The 17782-nt window shown below is 41.6% G+C and overlaps 2 protein-coding genes across 3 annotated transcripts in view; both read right to left on the bottom strand.

The window, feature by feature from the left end:
* LOC149258646 (uncharacterized) overlaps nucleotides 1–3660 on the bottom strand; it is a 147240-nt gene extending 143580 nt beyond the window's left edge. For both annotated transcript variants that reach the window (XM_089415635.1, XM_089415638.1), the window contains exons 1-4: nucleotides 2346–3660; nucleotides 1125–2169; nucleotides 368–540; nucleotides 197–276 (exon numbers count right to left, since the gene is read on the bottom strand). In XM_089415635.1, coding sequence (XP_089271761.1) covers nucleotides 197–276; nucleotides 368–540; nucleotides 1125–2169; nucleotides 2346–2997 — 1950 coding nt within the window. In that variant the 5' untranslated portion in view covers nucleotides 2998–3660. The remainder of the gene's footprint in view (nucleotides 1–196; nucleotides 277–367; nucleotides 541–1124; nucleotides 2170–2345) is intronic.
* A 9527-nt stretch (nucleotides 3661–13187) lies between these two features.
* Nucleotides 13188–17782, bottom strand: part of LOC149258645 (uncharacterized) — a 5562-nt gene continuing 967 nt past the window's right edge. The window contains exon 2 of the mRNA XM_089427065.1: nucleotides 13188–13445. Coding sequence (XP_089283191.1) covers nucleotides 13188–13445 — 258 coding nt within the window. The remainder of the gene's footprint in view (nucleotides 13446–17782) is intronic.

Raw genomic sequence — 17782 nt, 5'->3', positions numbered from 1 at the left:
TGAAAGAAAAAAATGTTATCTGAATCTAAAGAAATTATTTTACCAGAAGTAAATAAATCGATAACAAAATAACTTCAAAAGGAAAATGTAATATAGTCACAAGGCCAATCGGAGAATTATAGATACGGACACATATGGGTAATACGCAGATATTTTGATTGCTTTTATGTGAAAATGAAACCACAAACCAGCTTACCTCGTCCATAAGTTGAGTCTTTCGGCTCCTGTGTTTATAAACGCTGCGAGAAATAAGTGTCCATACATTTTGCTGACGCACTGGATAGAATCCATAAAATAAACAACAAATATTTAGTTGTCATGGGCATGGCCATTGACTTTTATGAAAGATGGTTGTATATCACCATACCTTCATGATGTTCCCTGTGAAGAGCCTTCGAATCTACCTGACCATCTGCATTATCATTTTTGTCACAGTTGGAAATCTCAGAAATATTGAGTTCTGCATTGATTTCAGCATCGGACTTTACTTGTGGTACGGAACAATCAGCAAAATCCTTGTCTAAGTTGTCACGGCAATACCTTCAAAGATTTAGCAACAACTAACAACATGTTATAAACATGGAATAAAGTGTTCCTTTAAAAGTGAACATTTTCATTTAGCTGATAGAAATTGCATCCAGTACTATTAATAATAAATAAATCCCTTATAAGGATTTTTGTGAAGGGGTGGGGTGGAGGGAATTAAGAGCTAAACCAAGTTGCATATAGTGAATAGAAACATCTAGTAGATAGAACAACTATATCCATTTAACAACAACGCCAGATTTGTCCAAGAGGTACTATTTCTAATTAATATATACCGCCTAAATATGTCCAAGTCATGAAAACACATCCACATCGAAAAAATGATAGATCTATTTCTTATAAACCATTTCCATATTCCATGGTACTTATTTAACTCCATGTCAACTGTTAGCACTCCAGGTATTGTTAACTGACAGATTTCTTCTGCTAGGTCATATGGATGACAATGCTTAATAATGGTCCATGGGGTGTAAGCGTAAAATAAAACCATTCAAGAATAACCAATCTAAAGCCTTGAATTTAACTCAGACCTTCAGACTCGGTAAAGACATTAACAAAAAAATTAAAAAGGTACTTACCATTTAGACCCCGTTGCTTCTAGATGATCGGCTAGTTCAACTGATATGGGACGCCATTTTTTACAGTCATCGCATGCAACCCATGCTTTCCGTGCTTTTTCGGGCTCTATACTAAGACCTTTGTGGACTTTGTTCCCTTCAGCTTCAGTGAGCACACTGGATACATCCTCCCCAACAGTTGGACTACTCTTGTCAACCATTATCCCTTCAATCATAGGAAGGTCAGCAGCAGAATTAGCCTTATCATGAGTCAAAGTTGCTTGTTTTTCCCCATCAAAACCATCTTCAACTTTCTCAACCTTTGGCAGAGCAGCTTCTTCTCCCAAAGGTCCAGTATCACCATCATACGTGAAAGTTCCCTTCTCCTTCAAAAGACTACAGAGTCCATTGATCTTCGACTCGTCCGATGTAGCTTTCACCCCTTTAGCTTTTCCCATAATATGCTTTTCCAAAAACCCATTTTCCTTGATGCCTTTTGACGCAACTTGTTCATCTGAATTAGTTCTCGGCGAAGCCTTAGTCCTCTTGTTGCCCAGTGATTCTTTCTTGGGTCTACCCTTAGCTTTAAGCAACAAGTTCTGCTCTTGTGACATATCTTGTTTTGCCAACTGCTTTCTGTTGACAGAATCGGTTAATTTTAATGTCGATGAAACATCATCAGTTGTAGATCCTGTTATTTTACTTCCCCTGCTTTTAACCAATGACTTCTGTACTTGTGATGTGTCTTCATTGGCCAATTGGCTTTTGCCCACAGGATCAGTTAATTTTAATGTCGATGAAACATCATCGGCTATAGATCCTACTACTTTACTTCCGACCATATCTGCAACCACATTGCCTGAATTCCTGCGTCTCTTTCTCTGGTATTTCCGACCCTCTCTATCTGCCTCGTCAAGGCACAGGCGATCGTCTCCTGCTTCATGTGATCCTAAACTTTCACCACATTGCACCTTTCCTTTCCTACTGCGATTCGGCTCGTGTTTTTCCTCCACACTGCCCATGGCCGATTTCATTGTAGCTCTATGTTTTTTAGGTTTCCTACCTTCTGCAGAAGGTTGAGTAGGGTGTTATTAGATGACACCATGCCATATCCACTAATTGAAAAATGTAAGCATTCTTTTTCTTGTAAGAATTAAGCAGAGAAATTGAAAGAAATAAAGATATTATAGCATCTCTGCCAGTGACAAAAGATAAACAAATATAACGATATAACGAGCTTACCTCCTGTAATTTCTATGTGAGCGCCCCCATTGGCAACCATTTCTTGCTTCATCACTCCACAATGTTCATTAATCTGTGAAAAATCCATCGAGGAACTCCCGGCCTTATTATTACCAATATCGGATGCTTCCACATCGACTCCCTGCATCTGTTCACGAAAGCTAACCGCTATCCCTTCACCGGACCCCGTAAAACCACAGGCGTCGCTCTCGCTTTCAATGTTTTTCCTCCTCCTCTTCTTACCCTTACTCTGAGACTCGGAGACCTCTTCTGGGGCCAAATCTTTACATTGTCTCGGTTTTGAACCTTTGACCAGCTGAACAAGTCTCATTACCATCTCCGTCGGCTTCACCACTCCGCCCTTCAACTTCCGGCACGCTTTCTCCAATTTGGAACGGCTAACTTTCGGGAGATTCGAACCCGAGACCTCCGCGCCAATTCGACTCCTGCTTCTAAGCTTCCCATTGCGAATACCTAACGCCCTCTGCCGGGCGTCCACGGACTCCCCACTGCGCTCCCCATTGCAAGTCTCCGACCGGTCGCAGGCGAAAACCGACGGCTCTGGCATTCCCGGCCTCCGGCGATCGCTGCCAAATCGCGGCCCGGGCGGACCCCCGTTGGCCATAACACGAACGGGTTCGAGATCCGGCATTGACCTAAAATTATCTGCAGAATTCTGTACAAATTTATTTTTCTCCTTCCACTGTTTCGAACCTGTGACCTCGAGTGCTCTAGGCTATGGTGCTCAGAGGGATTCTCTTCTGGTGATTTTCCATTTAATTGAGAGAATATTGGTGTGTATTGGGCACGATTGGCCGCCTGGTCATCGGATGACTCTGTTCAACACTCCTTCCCTCCTCCTCCTCGGGTCCTTCCTTGCGTCTGCTCTTCCTCCGCCTACGCTCCGCTACATACTTAAATCAAAACAAGATTCCTTAAATTAGACGGTTAAATAAATAGCCGAAGCGACGGGATCGAGCCGCCACGACTGAAAACCACGCCCACCCTGAAAACCACGCCCACCCTTACCGGAGCGCACGACGGCAATAAGCGACCACGGCCACCCTTTATTCACAGTGAATCACGATTTTCGAGACATTTAGTTTTAGCAATTGGCTCTGGACAGACGGATGCACGCAAAAATACGCAACCCCTTTTATAGCCCGGCAGCCTATGGCTTGCGTGATTTGACGGACAGACTCTGTGAGTAGCACCGATCAAAATCTATCCTACGTGGACCGTTAGTTCAACTACGTTTTACCCGACGCACTTGGGGCACACGAAGGGCTACATTTTGTTTACATTTGTTCTTTTGCAATTGCTTCTAAGCTTTAATTAACCCAAACCTAAGCACCCAATCCATTCCGTAGGACGACTACAAGAAGGCAACCTAGCGCCCCAACACAGAAGCGCAACGCCCATCACAAGCTTCACAGGGCAAGCCCTTTTGTGTCGTATTGCCATTGATGACCTAACCAAGGTCGTATCTTAACTAAAGTTGGCACAAAGGCACCATGTATGCCACATTGGAAACTTCAACGTGCATACTTAGCAAAGGTGTATACTTACAATCATGAAAGGCAATTGTGTCAATATTCACTATTTGTATCTTTAGCATAGGGTATACTTATTTTAAGTTTTAATATGTATTTTATATATAAAGAAGGTATAAATTTGTTGAGCCTAGAGGTTCATTATACAACCTAGTATGATGTGTAACGTAAATTGAATTGAAATTTTATTCCTGTCCGCCAAAATAAAAATTATGAAAAATCTAAAAATAAAGAAAGTTAAATAATTATACGAAACATTTAAATAATGTTGGCTCATACAAAAATTTACACGTAAAGAAATTGGATCTTTCTACTCATGTTAGATCCGTATTTAAGATGGATCTATGTTGGTAATTAAAAAATCAACCTTTTTCATAACAGTTATTAACTTGGTCTTGAGGGTTAGCTTACTTGCTCGAGTTTCTATTGTCAGAGCATCTCTGTTATTGAGGGGTCATTGGTTCATTATCTTGACACCCTCGAGGTCAAGCTCTATGGTTGAGCCTGCAGGAAGTCATCCTCTCAACTAGATTCGTTGGTACAAATATGCCATGGATGTAGATGTGAGTGATCTGTGGGACCATGAACCATATAAGAGGAAAAAAAAAAAAAATATATATATATATATATATATAAACAAATAAATATTAATTAATAATATGCATTGATATTTATTTATCAATAATAACATATGATATATTAAATAAATAAATATTGACGAATAATAACAAAAGTCAACAATGTTTTTTTAACTAGAATCAATAATAGTTATTACCTTGAAGTTTTTGAACAAAATACTACAATATCTACAGTATTCCACTCATACATCGCTAATACTGCCCTGACAAAACCAAAATTTACAAAGCATCCTCCCTTTAGCCCTTGTTAAGGATACATACCCGTTTTGCCGCTGCCACCAAAGTTCACCTTGATTTAGCCTTGACCCCAAATTAGCCATGTGATCAGTCTTGGAGTTATCTGATCTCGGATAATGCCTCAAAAGTGTTGGAAAACCTCATAGCCTCTCAGCATCACCTTCTGGCTAGTTATCGAAAGCTTTCTCCCAATCCTCCGCCAGTTGATGAAGTGATTTATCATACTCTGAATCCAATCAATCCCCCTCTCTTTAAGCATGAATCCCATGAGTCTATTCCCAACCAACAATTAGTTGAGAAAGCAGTTGACATGATTCCACCTTCAGTTGATTGCACTTCTCCCATAGAGAGTGATGCTCATACCGCTTAAGTTCTTCTAGTTTCTTCAAATCGTAAAGAATTGGGGAATAATCCTCTCGTTCCCACAACACAGGGGAGTAGTTCTCTTGTTCCCACGGCACACGGGCTTAGTTCTCTCGTTCCCATAACACAGGGGAGCAGTTCTCTCGTTCCCATAGCACAAGGGGGCAGTTCTCTTATTCCCACGGCACCCCCCCAAGTGGTATGGTCACTTCCTTTGATTGGAGTTGATATCGTCTTCCTCCTTATGTGCCTTTCCAAATTATAGTACAAGCTTATAATATGCCCGTACTTGGTATAGTCATAGACGAAGGCGCATCTATTAGTATTTTGTCCTCAACTGCTTGGAAAGTTTTTGGTTCTTCGCAGCTTGTGCCCATTACTCGGAATTTGTTGGCTTTTAACAGAGGAACCAATCAACCGTTAGGATCTTTCCTCAGTTGCCTATTACTTTAGGAGGAAAGGTTTCTATATCAATGTGATGGTAGTCCAAGACCCTTTGGATTTTAATTTACTCCTTGGGCGTGACTATGTTTATGACATGGGAGCTCTTGTCTCTTCACTCTTTCGTGTGATGTGTTTCCCGCATGAAGGAAGAATCATGACCATTGACCAACTTTCATTTGTTGGTCCTAATTTGACTCCCAATCAACTAGCTTCCCTAAATGGTCCTTATATGCAAGTGGTATCTCCCCTGCCACAAATTAATTATGTGGCAACCTATTCCATGCTCGCGTCTACTGATGATCTAGTAGGTGATGTAATGCATCATGTACTAGGAGCATTGGCGCCTGGTCTTTCTCTTGGATCCTTTGATCTGTATCCCTTCCAGAACATTGTTCTCCCATCTAATGAGAGCTTCTTAGAAGCCATGGTCTCTAGGGAGCCATGATTGATTTAACTGGAGGTCCTAGAGCAGAGTTCCTTTTCTTGTGTCAATCTCCTTAAAAAATGAAACAAGGTTCTGAAAGCAAAGTTCCTTCTCTTGTGTCAAGCTCCTTAAAAAATGAAACAAGGTTCCCGGAGCAAAGTTCCATTTTCTTGTGTCAAACTCTTTAAAAAATAAAACAATGTCCCTAAGCAACGTTCATTTTCTTGTGTCAAGCTCGTTAAAAAATGAAACAAAGTCTATGAGCATAGTTCTTTTACTATGTCAAGTTCGTTTAAAAATTAAATAGATCCCCTTCCAATTCGAGCCTTTGATTAGATCTCGTAAATTCTTAGTCAAGTCTTTCACTTGATGTCATAAATGAACCTTCATCCTATCCACCTATTAATAGCCAATAGTCTAATTAGGTGAATGAAATGAAGCTTGGGGGGCATGTTTATATAATTGAGTCATTATGCTTGGGGCATACAAACTTATTTCAAGCATAGTTTTTTTTGTTTCAAGTTTGTGTGAAAAATGAAACCACTCTCAAGCATAGTTTTTCTCATGTTTCAAGCTTGTGAAAAAATGAAACCATCTTCCAGCATTCTCAAGCACAGTTTCCACATGTTTCAAGCTTGTGTAAAATGAAACCATTTTCATCCTACCTCTCGTGATTTCCATTTTTATCTGCATGTTTCTGTCAGATAAGCCTTGGTTTTCTCATTCCATTGTCACCATCTGCTTGGCCGATCATACACTTTCATTTGGTTGTTTTACCCTTTCCTGATGAACCATTGTGATGAGTGGTTTTATTAGCAGCCTCTTAACCTTTGCATGTTTTGAGCAGTTCTATCATGACCAGAACCAATTGCTACCCTTTATACCACTCATTCATCTAGGAGAAGTCCTCTTTCAGCTCTTTTTAGACTAAAACATGAAAAGATTGTCAAGCACTTGTCTTTTCGAACTCGTTAAAGTAAATGAAAAGACGTCTGCCCAGTATAAGTTTAACGCTTTTCCAAACTGAGATAAACTATTTATGAAAAAGGAATACCTTAGTCGAACATGGTTAAGTGGTTCTCTTGAGTATCGTTTTTTTGCCTTTTCAGACTCAAGAGACAATTTTATGAAAAGGAACCTTTGGATTTTTCTTGTTCGTCTCTTTTTCAAACTCTCTGAACATGAAAAATAACTCGAGTTACACCTTCTCTAGACTCATAAAATCATCAAACAGCATTGGACTCATCGAACATGACGAGACTAAACCACTCCTTCTCAGGGTTCGTTAAGAATACTTAGAGGGATTCATCTGAAGGATGAACTTATAAATCAAGCGTATGTTATCCTCCTCAAGCTTGTCAAAAATAAAGAGGTACTAACCTGAAATGGTTGAGAAAATTAGGAAAACAAGATACCTCACCTATTTATGGCAGTGAGTTGCTCTTGAACATGGCACTCTTTCACGTCATCTTCACGACTGTTGGGTTGGGAAATCTGATTGCCTCTTTGGTTCATCACACCAAATCAAAAGCCTCTGCAATCGGTTTTGGGTCAATGTTGCCAACTCAATTCAGTGTCACCGATATGTTCAAGAGAATTCCCTTAGTTGACATCCTCTATGATACCCCTAAGCCTTCATTTCATGTCTGCCACACCTAAAATTGCTTTTCATCAGCATCATTTTGTCTGAGATCTTGATACCCATTTCATGTTGTTGACAGGAAATACATCAAAGCCCTCTTGCGACATGTCGCTTCTTTTCGACCATAAGATTTTTGTGTGGTGTTCAACTTCAACTCATTCATTCACACCATACGAAGTGTACTATGGTACCTTGAGATCCATTAACATGATCGGTGGTTTCTCTCGCGTCTGTTAATGACTTACATCATTGGTCGGTAATCAGATGGTGTCTACCATGTTCTACTGTAGCTCATTTATTCTCTTGGTTAAACTCATACACTAAATGATCGAGTGAATGAGATAGAATACCCCATATCTAGTTCCATTTATTCGACCTGCGATTTCAGGATTCATACAAGATCACAAAATCATGGTGGTTATGATCATACAGAAGATTATCCAAGCATGGGTCCACACTTTGTCATTAGTGGACGAGAATTTTTTATCATTGTACATGTAATATTGCCTTATATGCTGAGCATGGTTATGCTTCCCTCAACAATAATATCACAATGAAAATATGTATTGTAACAGATAATGATCTCAACCAACTTGTTCTTGAATCGAACTTGTCACAAGGTAAAGCACTTCAATCATTAGTTGTCGCTTCTAACTTTGTACTTTAGGGGAAAATTTGCTACAAGCCATTTTGTCACATCTGGTCAATAGGACTGCAAACCAGATCAATCAACATCCATGAAAATTTTGTCATCATTCCTTCACAAAGCCCTAACCATCACTTCTCCAAAAAGTTTGAGTTGCTGGGACGATTAGCTCAAAAACTTTTTTTTAGCCCCAATGCTCCTTGCCTCCATAGTCACCTACGTTCAACGTGTGTTGCATGCTTGTCCACCATCATCAATCAACACTTATTTCTCCCTTCTACAGGTGCGCTGACTCTAGAAATTCAAGAAAAATAAAAATATTTTTGAAGCTTCCTCTTCTAGAAGCTTCCAAGGTAGTTTTACCAATTAACAAGGATAGAGAAATTGAATCCTATCTTGCAGACCTTATCTTTTATCCCTTTAGCTCATCTTCCCCTCCTAAGTGGATCTCAAGCTTAGATTGGTAATTGGATAAGAATTCCCAAACTACCACACTCCTCCTATAAATTTACTGCCTCCCATAAGGTCTGGGTTGGCTTTTGAAGATTGATAATGCCCTCATGCTACTACTTTGAGCCTAAAGGAGTCATCACTTTTATGCATTAGGGTTGATGTTGAGGTGTGCTTTATGACAAGGAAGGACAAGTCAACTTCTATTTATGGTTGTAAACTCTCTCTTATATCTATTAATACAAAGAGTATCTTGTTTTCCTATGTTTGTTGCGTTATGTTTACACTCATGTATTTCAATGCTTTGTTGATTCATTGAATAAAGATGTTAGACTATGTTACGTGAATATTGTGGATCCTTTGCTTGTTTTAGCTGTATGTGCAGGTTCTAATTATAGCGCTTGGAGCTGGAATTGGATCTTACAAGCGAGGAGGAAAGAAAGGCTTGCTATGGATCCGAGGTAGGCTTCTTTCCCATTCTCTAATTTCTCTAAGGAAAACTCTAGGCTTTTTTACTTTTGTTGTTCTAGATCACACCACTAGATTTAGGGAAATCACCTTTGTCCACAATAGTGAAAAATCTGCATAACATCGGGGTTTTTGAACCACATAGAAAAAAAATGGCACTTTAATTGTAATGTTCCTATACAGGAATTTAAGTGATAAACCAATTAAACAAACAATGCAACAGTGGAAAATTAAAAACATTTAGCAAACACCCATGAAACATTGTAATCTTGGAACTGTTGAGCCATATATTATGAAATATGAGAGCATGAATACAATATATAAATGGAGTAATGCACTTGGGCTTGTCTCAAGCAAAAGCTGGACCAAACATAGGTGGTAGAATAACTGGAAAGATGGATGTTCAGTTTTTGCTCTACTATGCTTTGCGCTGTCCTAGTGCACTACTGATCTGCTGACTTCGGCCTGCTGGAAAGTGCCCAAAATCTACCCAGAAAATTCTGCCCTTTTAGCCTTGGACTCCTTGGACAAAACCCAGAAGGGAATTTCTCTGATTTTGACTTTGGATTTTCGGCCTCTTGGGAGCTGTTTTCCAGTTACATCCACTGACTTTCGGCCTGCTGGAAAGTGCCCAGAAAATTTTTCCTTATAGCCTTAGACTCCTTGGACAAAACCCAGAAGGGGATTTCTCTGATTTTGACTTTGGATTTTCAGCCTCTTGGGAGGTGCTCTCCAGCTACATCTACTGACTTTCGGCCTACTAGAAAGTGCCCAAAAACTGCCTAGAAAATTCTGTCTCTTTAGCCTTAGACTCCTTTAACAAAACCCAAAAAAACCCAGAAGGGAATTTCTCTGATTTTGACTTTGGATTTTCAGCCTCTTAGGCGCTGCTCTCCATCTACATCTACTGACTTTCGGCCTGCTGGAAAGTGCCCAAAAACAACCCAAAAAATTCCACCCTTCAAGCCTTAGACTCCTTGCACAAAACCCAGAAAAACCCAGAAAGGAATTTCTCTAATTATGACTTTGGATTTTCGGCCTCTTGGGAGCTGCTCTCCAGCTACATCTGTTGACTTTCGGCCTGCTGGAAAGTGCCCGAAAACTATCCAGAAAATTCCACCCTTTGAGCCTTAGACTCCTTGGACAAAACCCAAAAAACTCAAAAGGGAATTTCTCTGATTTTGACTTTGGATTTTCGGCCTCTTGGGTGGCTAAATCAACCTCTGCGTATTTCTAGCTGCCTAGAAAACACACAGTCCCTTCCTCTGCATGGTTGGTTGAGCTATGAATCGCTACTGGAAACTCCTGCAATATCTGTGGAACAACCTCCCTAGGGCAGGCACGAATGGTCCCCTGAAGTAGAGGTTGAATCTTCCCTGCGGAAGACTCATGGCTAAACAACCGATAGACTCGCTAAGCAGCAGAGCGTACAAGAGTGAGTTTGTTTGTCAAATATTCAGAATGAGAACAAAATGAGAGTTCATCTCTCTTTATAACTCCTTGGGCCCCGTTAGCCTCATGTGGGCCCCTCCATCTACCCATTCGATTTTCCCTCCAAACATATTGAATGGCTAATTCAAACTCCTATGTGGGTGGCCCCCACATTCCACTAGCAGCTAAAAAAAGTCGATTTGGCCTCTAAGTCCCTAAGTCGAAAGTGTGGGGCCCTCTTCCTTAGTAAAAAGCAAAATTGTGTAGTAGCACCTTGTTACTAATGTGTTTGAGAAGGGACATGACAGTCCTCCCCTCCCAAATGTTGTTTGCCCTCAAACAACCTCAAAGTTGGGTGCTCCAAAATATGCTCACCCTCCCAGGTGGCATCCTCATCTGGCAAGTTCTTCCAATGCACCAAACATCGCTTGTCCTCAAGCAATGCCTAAACAAACACCCTCTCTGACTGTGGACCCCCACTATCACTGCAAACTTCACCAAGGTCCCAAATGTGTCATTGGATCGTCCCTGATTGTTGTACTATCCTATAGTGAACGAGTCCCTCGATACCAGGATCCCAAGCCAACCTGATCAACATGAAGCCCCCCTTGCTCCACTCACTATCTCGCCAAATATGGGCATTAGAACCCCTGTGTCTATCACCAATAAGTAGAGCATCCCAACGATGTAAAACTTTGCCCAAATCCTCATGAAGTTGCACTACCAAATAGTCCACCTCATGCACTACAAGAGTAAACTCCTGAAGATGCAATCCAATCCTCGTGAAATTGAACCCTCGTCTACCGAGCCTCCCCTGATCTCTTCCTGTCGATCACCCTGCCACACCGGTGAAGTTCCCCACACCATCAATGAATCAATAAAACCAAATGGAAGATTTGCATGACCCTCCCCTATAGAAACTAGCTCACCTCTACGGGTAGTTGAACTGCTCAGCCTTGTTATGCCAGAATCCCCTGCCCATCACAGAAGGAACCTATCTTGTTGACATCGTGACACTCTGGTCATGAATGACTACCTAGCATGCTCATACCAGAACCTCCTCTCCCATAACTCTCGACCATAATCTATGCAATGATCGAGGCTACGCCAATCTTGCCAAAGTGACTCAATAGTGCCAACACCTATCAATCCCTGGCTAGCCCAAATCCTGAGCAACAATTTGCCTTGTCCTATAGTGAGGACTTTAGTGATCGCCCATGTGTCCACCTATGAACGAATCAATCCGCTTGTTATCCCGACCATGCTCATTGAGGAGTGGAGTATCCCACCAATCCATTGGATCCCTGGATCCCATAACCATACTGGAGGTCCACAAACCCCAATCCTCTTTGTTTGTCGTTGTGATATGCTGCTAGTTGTTGGGACCCCTTTGTGCCCTGTCTCTGCCTCTTGTAGGTATCCAATAGGTAGGCACTGAGCATCAAGAACCCATGCCGCAAATATCCAGATGTTTTGTGCCTGCCAAATCACATAGCGAGATCTATTATCCCAACTCCTGATGATGTGCTCGGGTACTGTGAGAAGCCTAGGCATTATCCTACCAACATGGACTGTTGTCCTCCACACCTCATGCTCCCCTAACGCCTCAAGTTGTCCAACTGAAAAAGCACCATATAACTCCCTCTCGGTCACCTCCCCAAGTGTGAACCTAGGCATGGAACATATGCTACCTCGCCAATCAACCATGCCATCCCTGAGTTTGTAACTGTCAACTCATGTACCTACCAAGTGTCTCAACTAGAGAGTCTCTTCTCGGCCCATGACACGTGATGTCTCATCCAAGTGCCTAGGGTGAGTCCCCCATGCCCTGCTGCCTGAATGGAGAGTGTCAAAGTGAAACAACCAAACTCTCTGTGATTGTAAGTAATAGTGGAGGATGATGGGTGGGTATGTCCCAAAGAGTATGATCAAGAGTCTACTGGAATGCTCAATAGTAATCCTATGGACGACCCTCTCTCCGCCTCGGATCTGCTGATAACTCCCTCGAGGCCCTGCCTCCACTAAACATGGTGTCCTTAAATGCTCGACAATGTCCTCATCGATCCCAGGTGAGTTGCGTTCAATGGTACACCTACTATCCTTGTCCATAAGTCTCCCTGGAAGAAAAGCTCCAAGATCTCGTTGTGCAACACTATACACCCCTACATGCCACCGATCATCCCAGTACTCCTGGACATGCCATTGTACACCATGGCCTACCCCTGTACACCGCTGGATACCCTTGGCTACGGCTATGCCATCTTGTACTGGCCTGGGTCTTGCATGTGTCACTGTACCTGTCACTCCTCGCATGTATTCAATGCAATGTGAGGCACTCCCACTCCACAACGCAATCCAACATACTATGACACACCACCCTGCATCTCCATGCTCCTCTGCAGGCCCCTTCTCCTCACTCCATAGCCCCACACACCACTGGATGTTATGGCCTAACGTTGGGTCTGTATGCATCAGCCTGCATCCCTCTACATAACAATGGACGCTATGACATAACTCTGTTTAGTCTTGTGTACCACTGCCCACTGTCATACCACCTTGTAACATACAGTATCCCGCATGGGCCAAAATATTGACCTCTTTGCTAGTACGCCCTCCATGATGTGGCTACATCCCCCCATATTCTCTGAAAGACCTGAGCGGCCCGACTCCCCACATGCTAACGGAAATGACACTACTGCGCCTATCCTCAATAGTCCCTGCGTCCCATATACTAGTAAGAGAGCACTCTCTCCATACAATGCCCTGTCTAATAGCCTATCGATGCCACCTCCTCCTACTAGCTCCTGCCAAAGTAAGCTAGTCACCCTGTGACTCCATGCACCATCAATATGCTAAGACAACTCATGAAATTTGTCTACTCGCTTGTCAAACCATCCTATCACTAGTGCTGACTAGGGATCTAATGGAAATCTAAAAATGTTGGTGCACCAAGCATCAAGCCCATCCCGTATCTACTACCATCACCTACCAGCTCTATGATGTGATGGAAAATCCCACCTAGATTCCAAAAATAGTCCTGCCCTCGAGTCCCTCTGGTAATCCATGGCCTCTGCTGACATGTGGCCATGGAGGTATCCAATAGCCTAACCTGCTCCATCGAGCACCAACTCAATACCTCTCGCCATCCAATCCCAAAGGAGAGATCGAATGTGTAATCCTTTGTGGAAGGGACAAACCCTCCAAGCTGATGTGGTATCATGCTCAGCTCAATCTTGCTAACTTGTCCACCCCCTCGGGTATGACTAGACAACTCGGCCTCCCTCAATCCAACACATAAGGGTGGGTTGATAACGCTATAGACCCTGCCAGTGGGCCTCTGAAGTGAAATGTGTTGAAAACCCAATGCGTGACATCTATATTGCCCCTCATCAATGGCTAGCCCAAGGGATGGTTGCACATCCTCCTCCATCAGGCTCGACGTGAGCCTTCGTCTTCTCCTCCATAAACAGCCAAATATGCATGATATGCTCACTTGTCAGTTGTAGGAAATTGTCATCTGGCCACTTCGTCATAGATCTGGAGGCCTTTGTTCCTAGCGGCTCCTCAACAACATTAGAATTGTCTTCCAGCATCTCACCAACATGTGGTGCATTGTTATCACCTGAGAACTCGGTTACAACCCTAAATACCTCATCAATGGATGACGCCTCATCAATGGGTGTATGCTCAACTATCTCTTTGGTAACCATGGCTCCTTTAACTACTATTTCATTTTTTTCTTGATACTTCTCATCATCCCTACAAAATCTAGTTCACAGAATTCCCAAAAGGAGAGGGACTCCTGAATGTCATGACCCAATGGTTGGTATGCCCTCCTGGTCCCCCCCAGTAACTCAATATTAGTTGCAATCATGTCTGGATTCCCAACTCAGGAATGAATCAACTTCTTTCCCACATCAATCATCATTTGTTGTATCCTCACCACCTCATTCCAAGTGATTGTCGTGTTGTTTGATTCTAATATTTCCCACAGGCTGAGCCAAGATTATGGCTCTGATACCACTGTAATGTTCCTATACATGAATTTAAGTGATAAACCAATTAAGCAAACAATGCAACAATGGAAAATTAAAAACATTTAGCAAACACCCATGAAACATTGTAATACTGGAACTGTTGAACCATATATTATGAAATATGAGAGCATGAGTACAATATATAAATAGAGTAGTGCACCTAGGCTTGTCTCAAGGACAAGCTGGACCAAAACCAGGTGGTAGAATAGCTAGAAAGATGGATGTTCAGTTGTTGCTCTACTATGCTCTGCGTTGTCCCAATACACTACTAATCTGCTGACTTTGTCATGTTGGAAAGTGCCAAAAAACTGCCTAAAAAATTCTGCTATTTTGGCCTTAGAGTCCTTGGACAAAACCCAGAAAGGAATTTCTCTGATTTTGACTTTGGATTTTCGGCCTCTTAGGAGCTGCTTTCCGGCTACATTTGATGACTTTCGGCCTGCTGGAAAGCGCCCAAAAGCTACCCAAAAAATTCTACCCTTTTAGCCTTAGACTCCTTGGACAAAACCGAAAAAAACCCAAAAGAGAATTTCTTTGATTTTGAATTTGGATTTTCGGCCTCTTGGGAGGTGTTCTCCATCTATATCTGCTGACTTTTGGCTTAGTGGAAAGTGCCCAAAAACTGCCCCAAAAATTCTGCCCTTTTAGCCTTATACTCCTTGGACAAAACCCAGAAAAAACCCAGAAGAGAATTTCTCTGATTTTGAATTTGGATTTTCACCTCTTGGGAGCTGCTCTCCAACTACATCTGTTGACTTTCGGCTTGCTGGAAAGTGCCCAAAAACTGTCTAGAAAATTCCGCCCTTTTAGCCTTAGACTCCTTGGACAAAACCCAAAAAACCCCATAAGGGAATTTCTCTGATTTTGACTTTGGATTTTCGGCCCCTTGGGTGGCTAAATCAACCTTTGCATATTTTTGGTTGCCCAGAAAACACGCAGTTCCTTCCTCTGCGGGGTTGGTTGAGCTGTGAATCGCTACTAGAAACTCCTGCAATCTCTATGGAACAACCTCCCTAGGGAGGGCACGGGATGTCCCCCGAAGTAGAGGTTGAATCTTCCTTGCGGAAGACTCGTGGCTAAACAACCGGTAGACTCACTAAGCAGCATAGCGTACAAGAGTGAGTTTGTTTGTCAAATATTCAGAATAAGAACAAAATGAGAGTTGATCGCTTCTTATAACTCCTTGGGTCCCCTTAGCCTCATGTGGGCCCCTCCATCCACCCATTCGATTTTCCCTCCAAGCATATTGAATGGCTAATTCGAACTCCTATGTGGGTGGCCCCCACATTCCACTAGCAACTAAATAAAGTCAATTTGGCCCCTAAGTCCCTAAGTCGAAAGTGTGGGGCCCTTTTCCTTGGTAAAAAAATGTGCAAAATTGTGTAGCAGCACCTTGTTACTAATGTGTTTGAGAAGGGACATGACATTACTATCTTTAAAACTATGAAATAATATTTTTAGTGAGTATTGTGTGAGGTGTTTACATGCCCTCACCTCTTCTTGGGTTTAAATATTGCACCAAAAATGTAACCCTCTACATGCAAGTGACAAGACGGATTGTCGAGGTAAAGGTAATGTTAGGTCCCTATAATACTAGTGATTCCCCCATTATTATTGTCATTGTAGTCCTTATTGTTATTATTGTGCCCCAATTGTCCCCGTATTGTTATTAGTGTGCCCCATAGAAGCTCATAATTGTTATTGTTGTGTCCTTATATTATTATTGTTATGTCAGCTTTGATTATATTGTGATCCCTTAGACTCCTATATATAGAAAGGAGGTTTAGTCATTTGTATCATCCAAGAATTGTTCATTTGTGTAATGTAAAGGAGGTTTCCCCTTCAAAGAGGTTGATTTTGAAGTCGTTGATCTATCTTTTCTATCTTTTTGTGAGTTGGTTCATAACATTTGGTATCAGAGCTTTGGTATCACGGTGCATTTTCACTATAATTTTTTTTTTGAAACTTTTCAGAAGCTAAAAAAAAAACCATTTGAGCTGAAATTTCGATGAACCTGGGGTCTGAATTTCAGATCTTGTCTCGCTATATTTTCAGAGATATGATCTAAGGAAGTTAGGGTTTTTGCAGGCTCCCAAATTACATCCCAAACAAGTGACCTTGGAAAAATTATCATAACTTTCTCTCTGAGTATCAGATTGAAATTTCATAAGAAGTTACAGAAAGAGGACGGACTGTAGTTTTCTGTGCATCGTTTTTAGGTCCGAAGGTTGAAATAGTGACACGTGGCACTTCATACAAGTTCGCTCTACTGAAAAAGTGTATAATCATGCCATCTTGGGAGATTGGGCATAACTCTTTCTTGGAGAATCCAATTTCGATCAGATTGGTGGCATTAGAAAGAGGACTCATAGGGCTACCACAGTTCGCAATTTCAGACCTTGGAGATCCGAAATTTCAGAGATACATCAGATTCAATATTGAGCTCCTACAAAGTGAAAAAAGGTGTGTAGTTTTTTTTTTTTTAATTTTGCATAAGTTTGGTTTGAAAAATTAGTTTGAAGGAATTCAAAGGGCATAATGAATCATAATTATCATTAATTGATGCTTTGAAGAAAGAAAATGGAAACACCTAGTAAGCAACCTGAAAGCTCTAGCATGACTCATGAAGAAGAGGAAGAAATGCAACATGATATATCAAAATTGCGAGACCATGTGCAGCAAATTTCACTCTCACAAAAAGTAACAGAAACTAAGATGGATGGTTTAAAGAAAGGCGTGGAAGCTAAGATGGATGGCGTGGAAGATAAGATGGACAGAGTAAAGAAAGGCATGGAAGCTAAGATGAGTGACTTGGAAGCTAAGATGAATGGTTTAAAGAAAGGCGTGGAAGCTAAGATGAATGACGTGAAAGCTAAAATGGACGACAAAATGGAGGATTTGAAGACAAACTTGACAAAGTTTCTACAAGAAATGTTTACTAATGGTGAAAGGGTAGTAAAGGAAAATCATGATGAGAATAAAAGAAATGTTAATCATGATTTCATAGACTCTAACATTGGATTGAAGACCCAACATGTTCCAATATCGATATGAGGAAGTTTGATGGCAAGGATCTCGTAACATGGATACTACAGATGGAGCAA

Source organism: Pinus tabuliformis, chromosome 6, assembly GCF_031772625.1.
Source record: "Pinus tabuliformis cultivar Carrire ecotype Pingquan chromosome 6, CPIR1, whole genome shotgun sequence".
Lineage (NCBI taxonomy): Eukaryota > Viridiplantae > Streptophyta > Pinopsida > Pinales > Pinaceae > Pinus > Pinus tabuliformis.
This window is presented reverse-complemented; position numbering and strand designations above follow the sequence as displayed.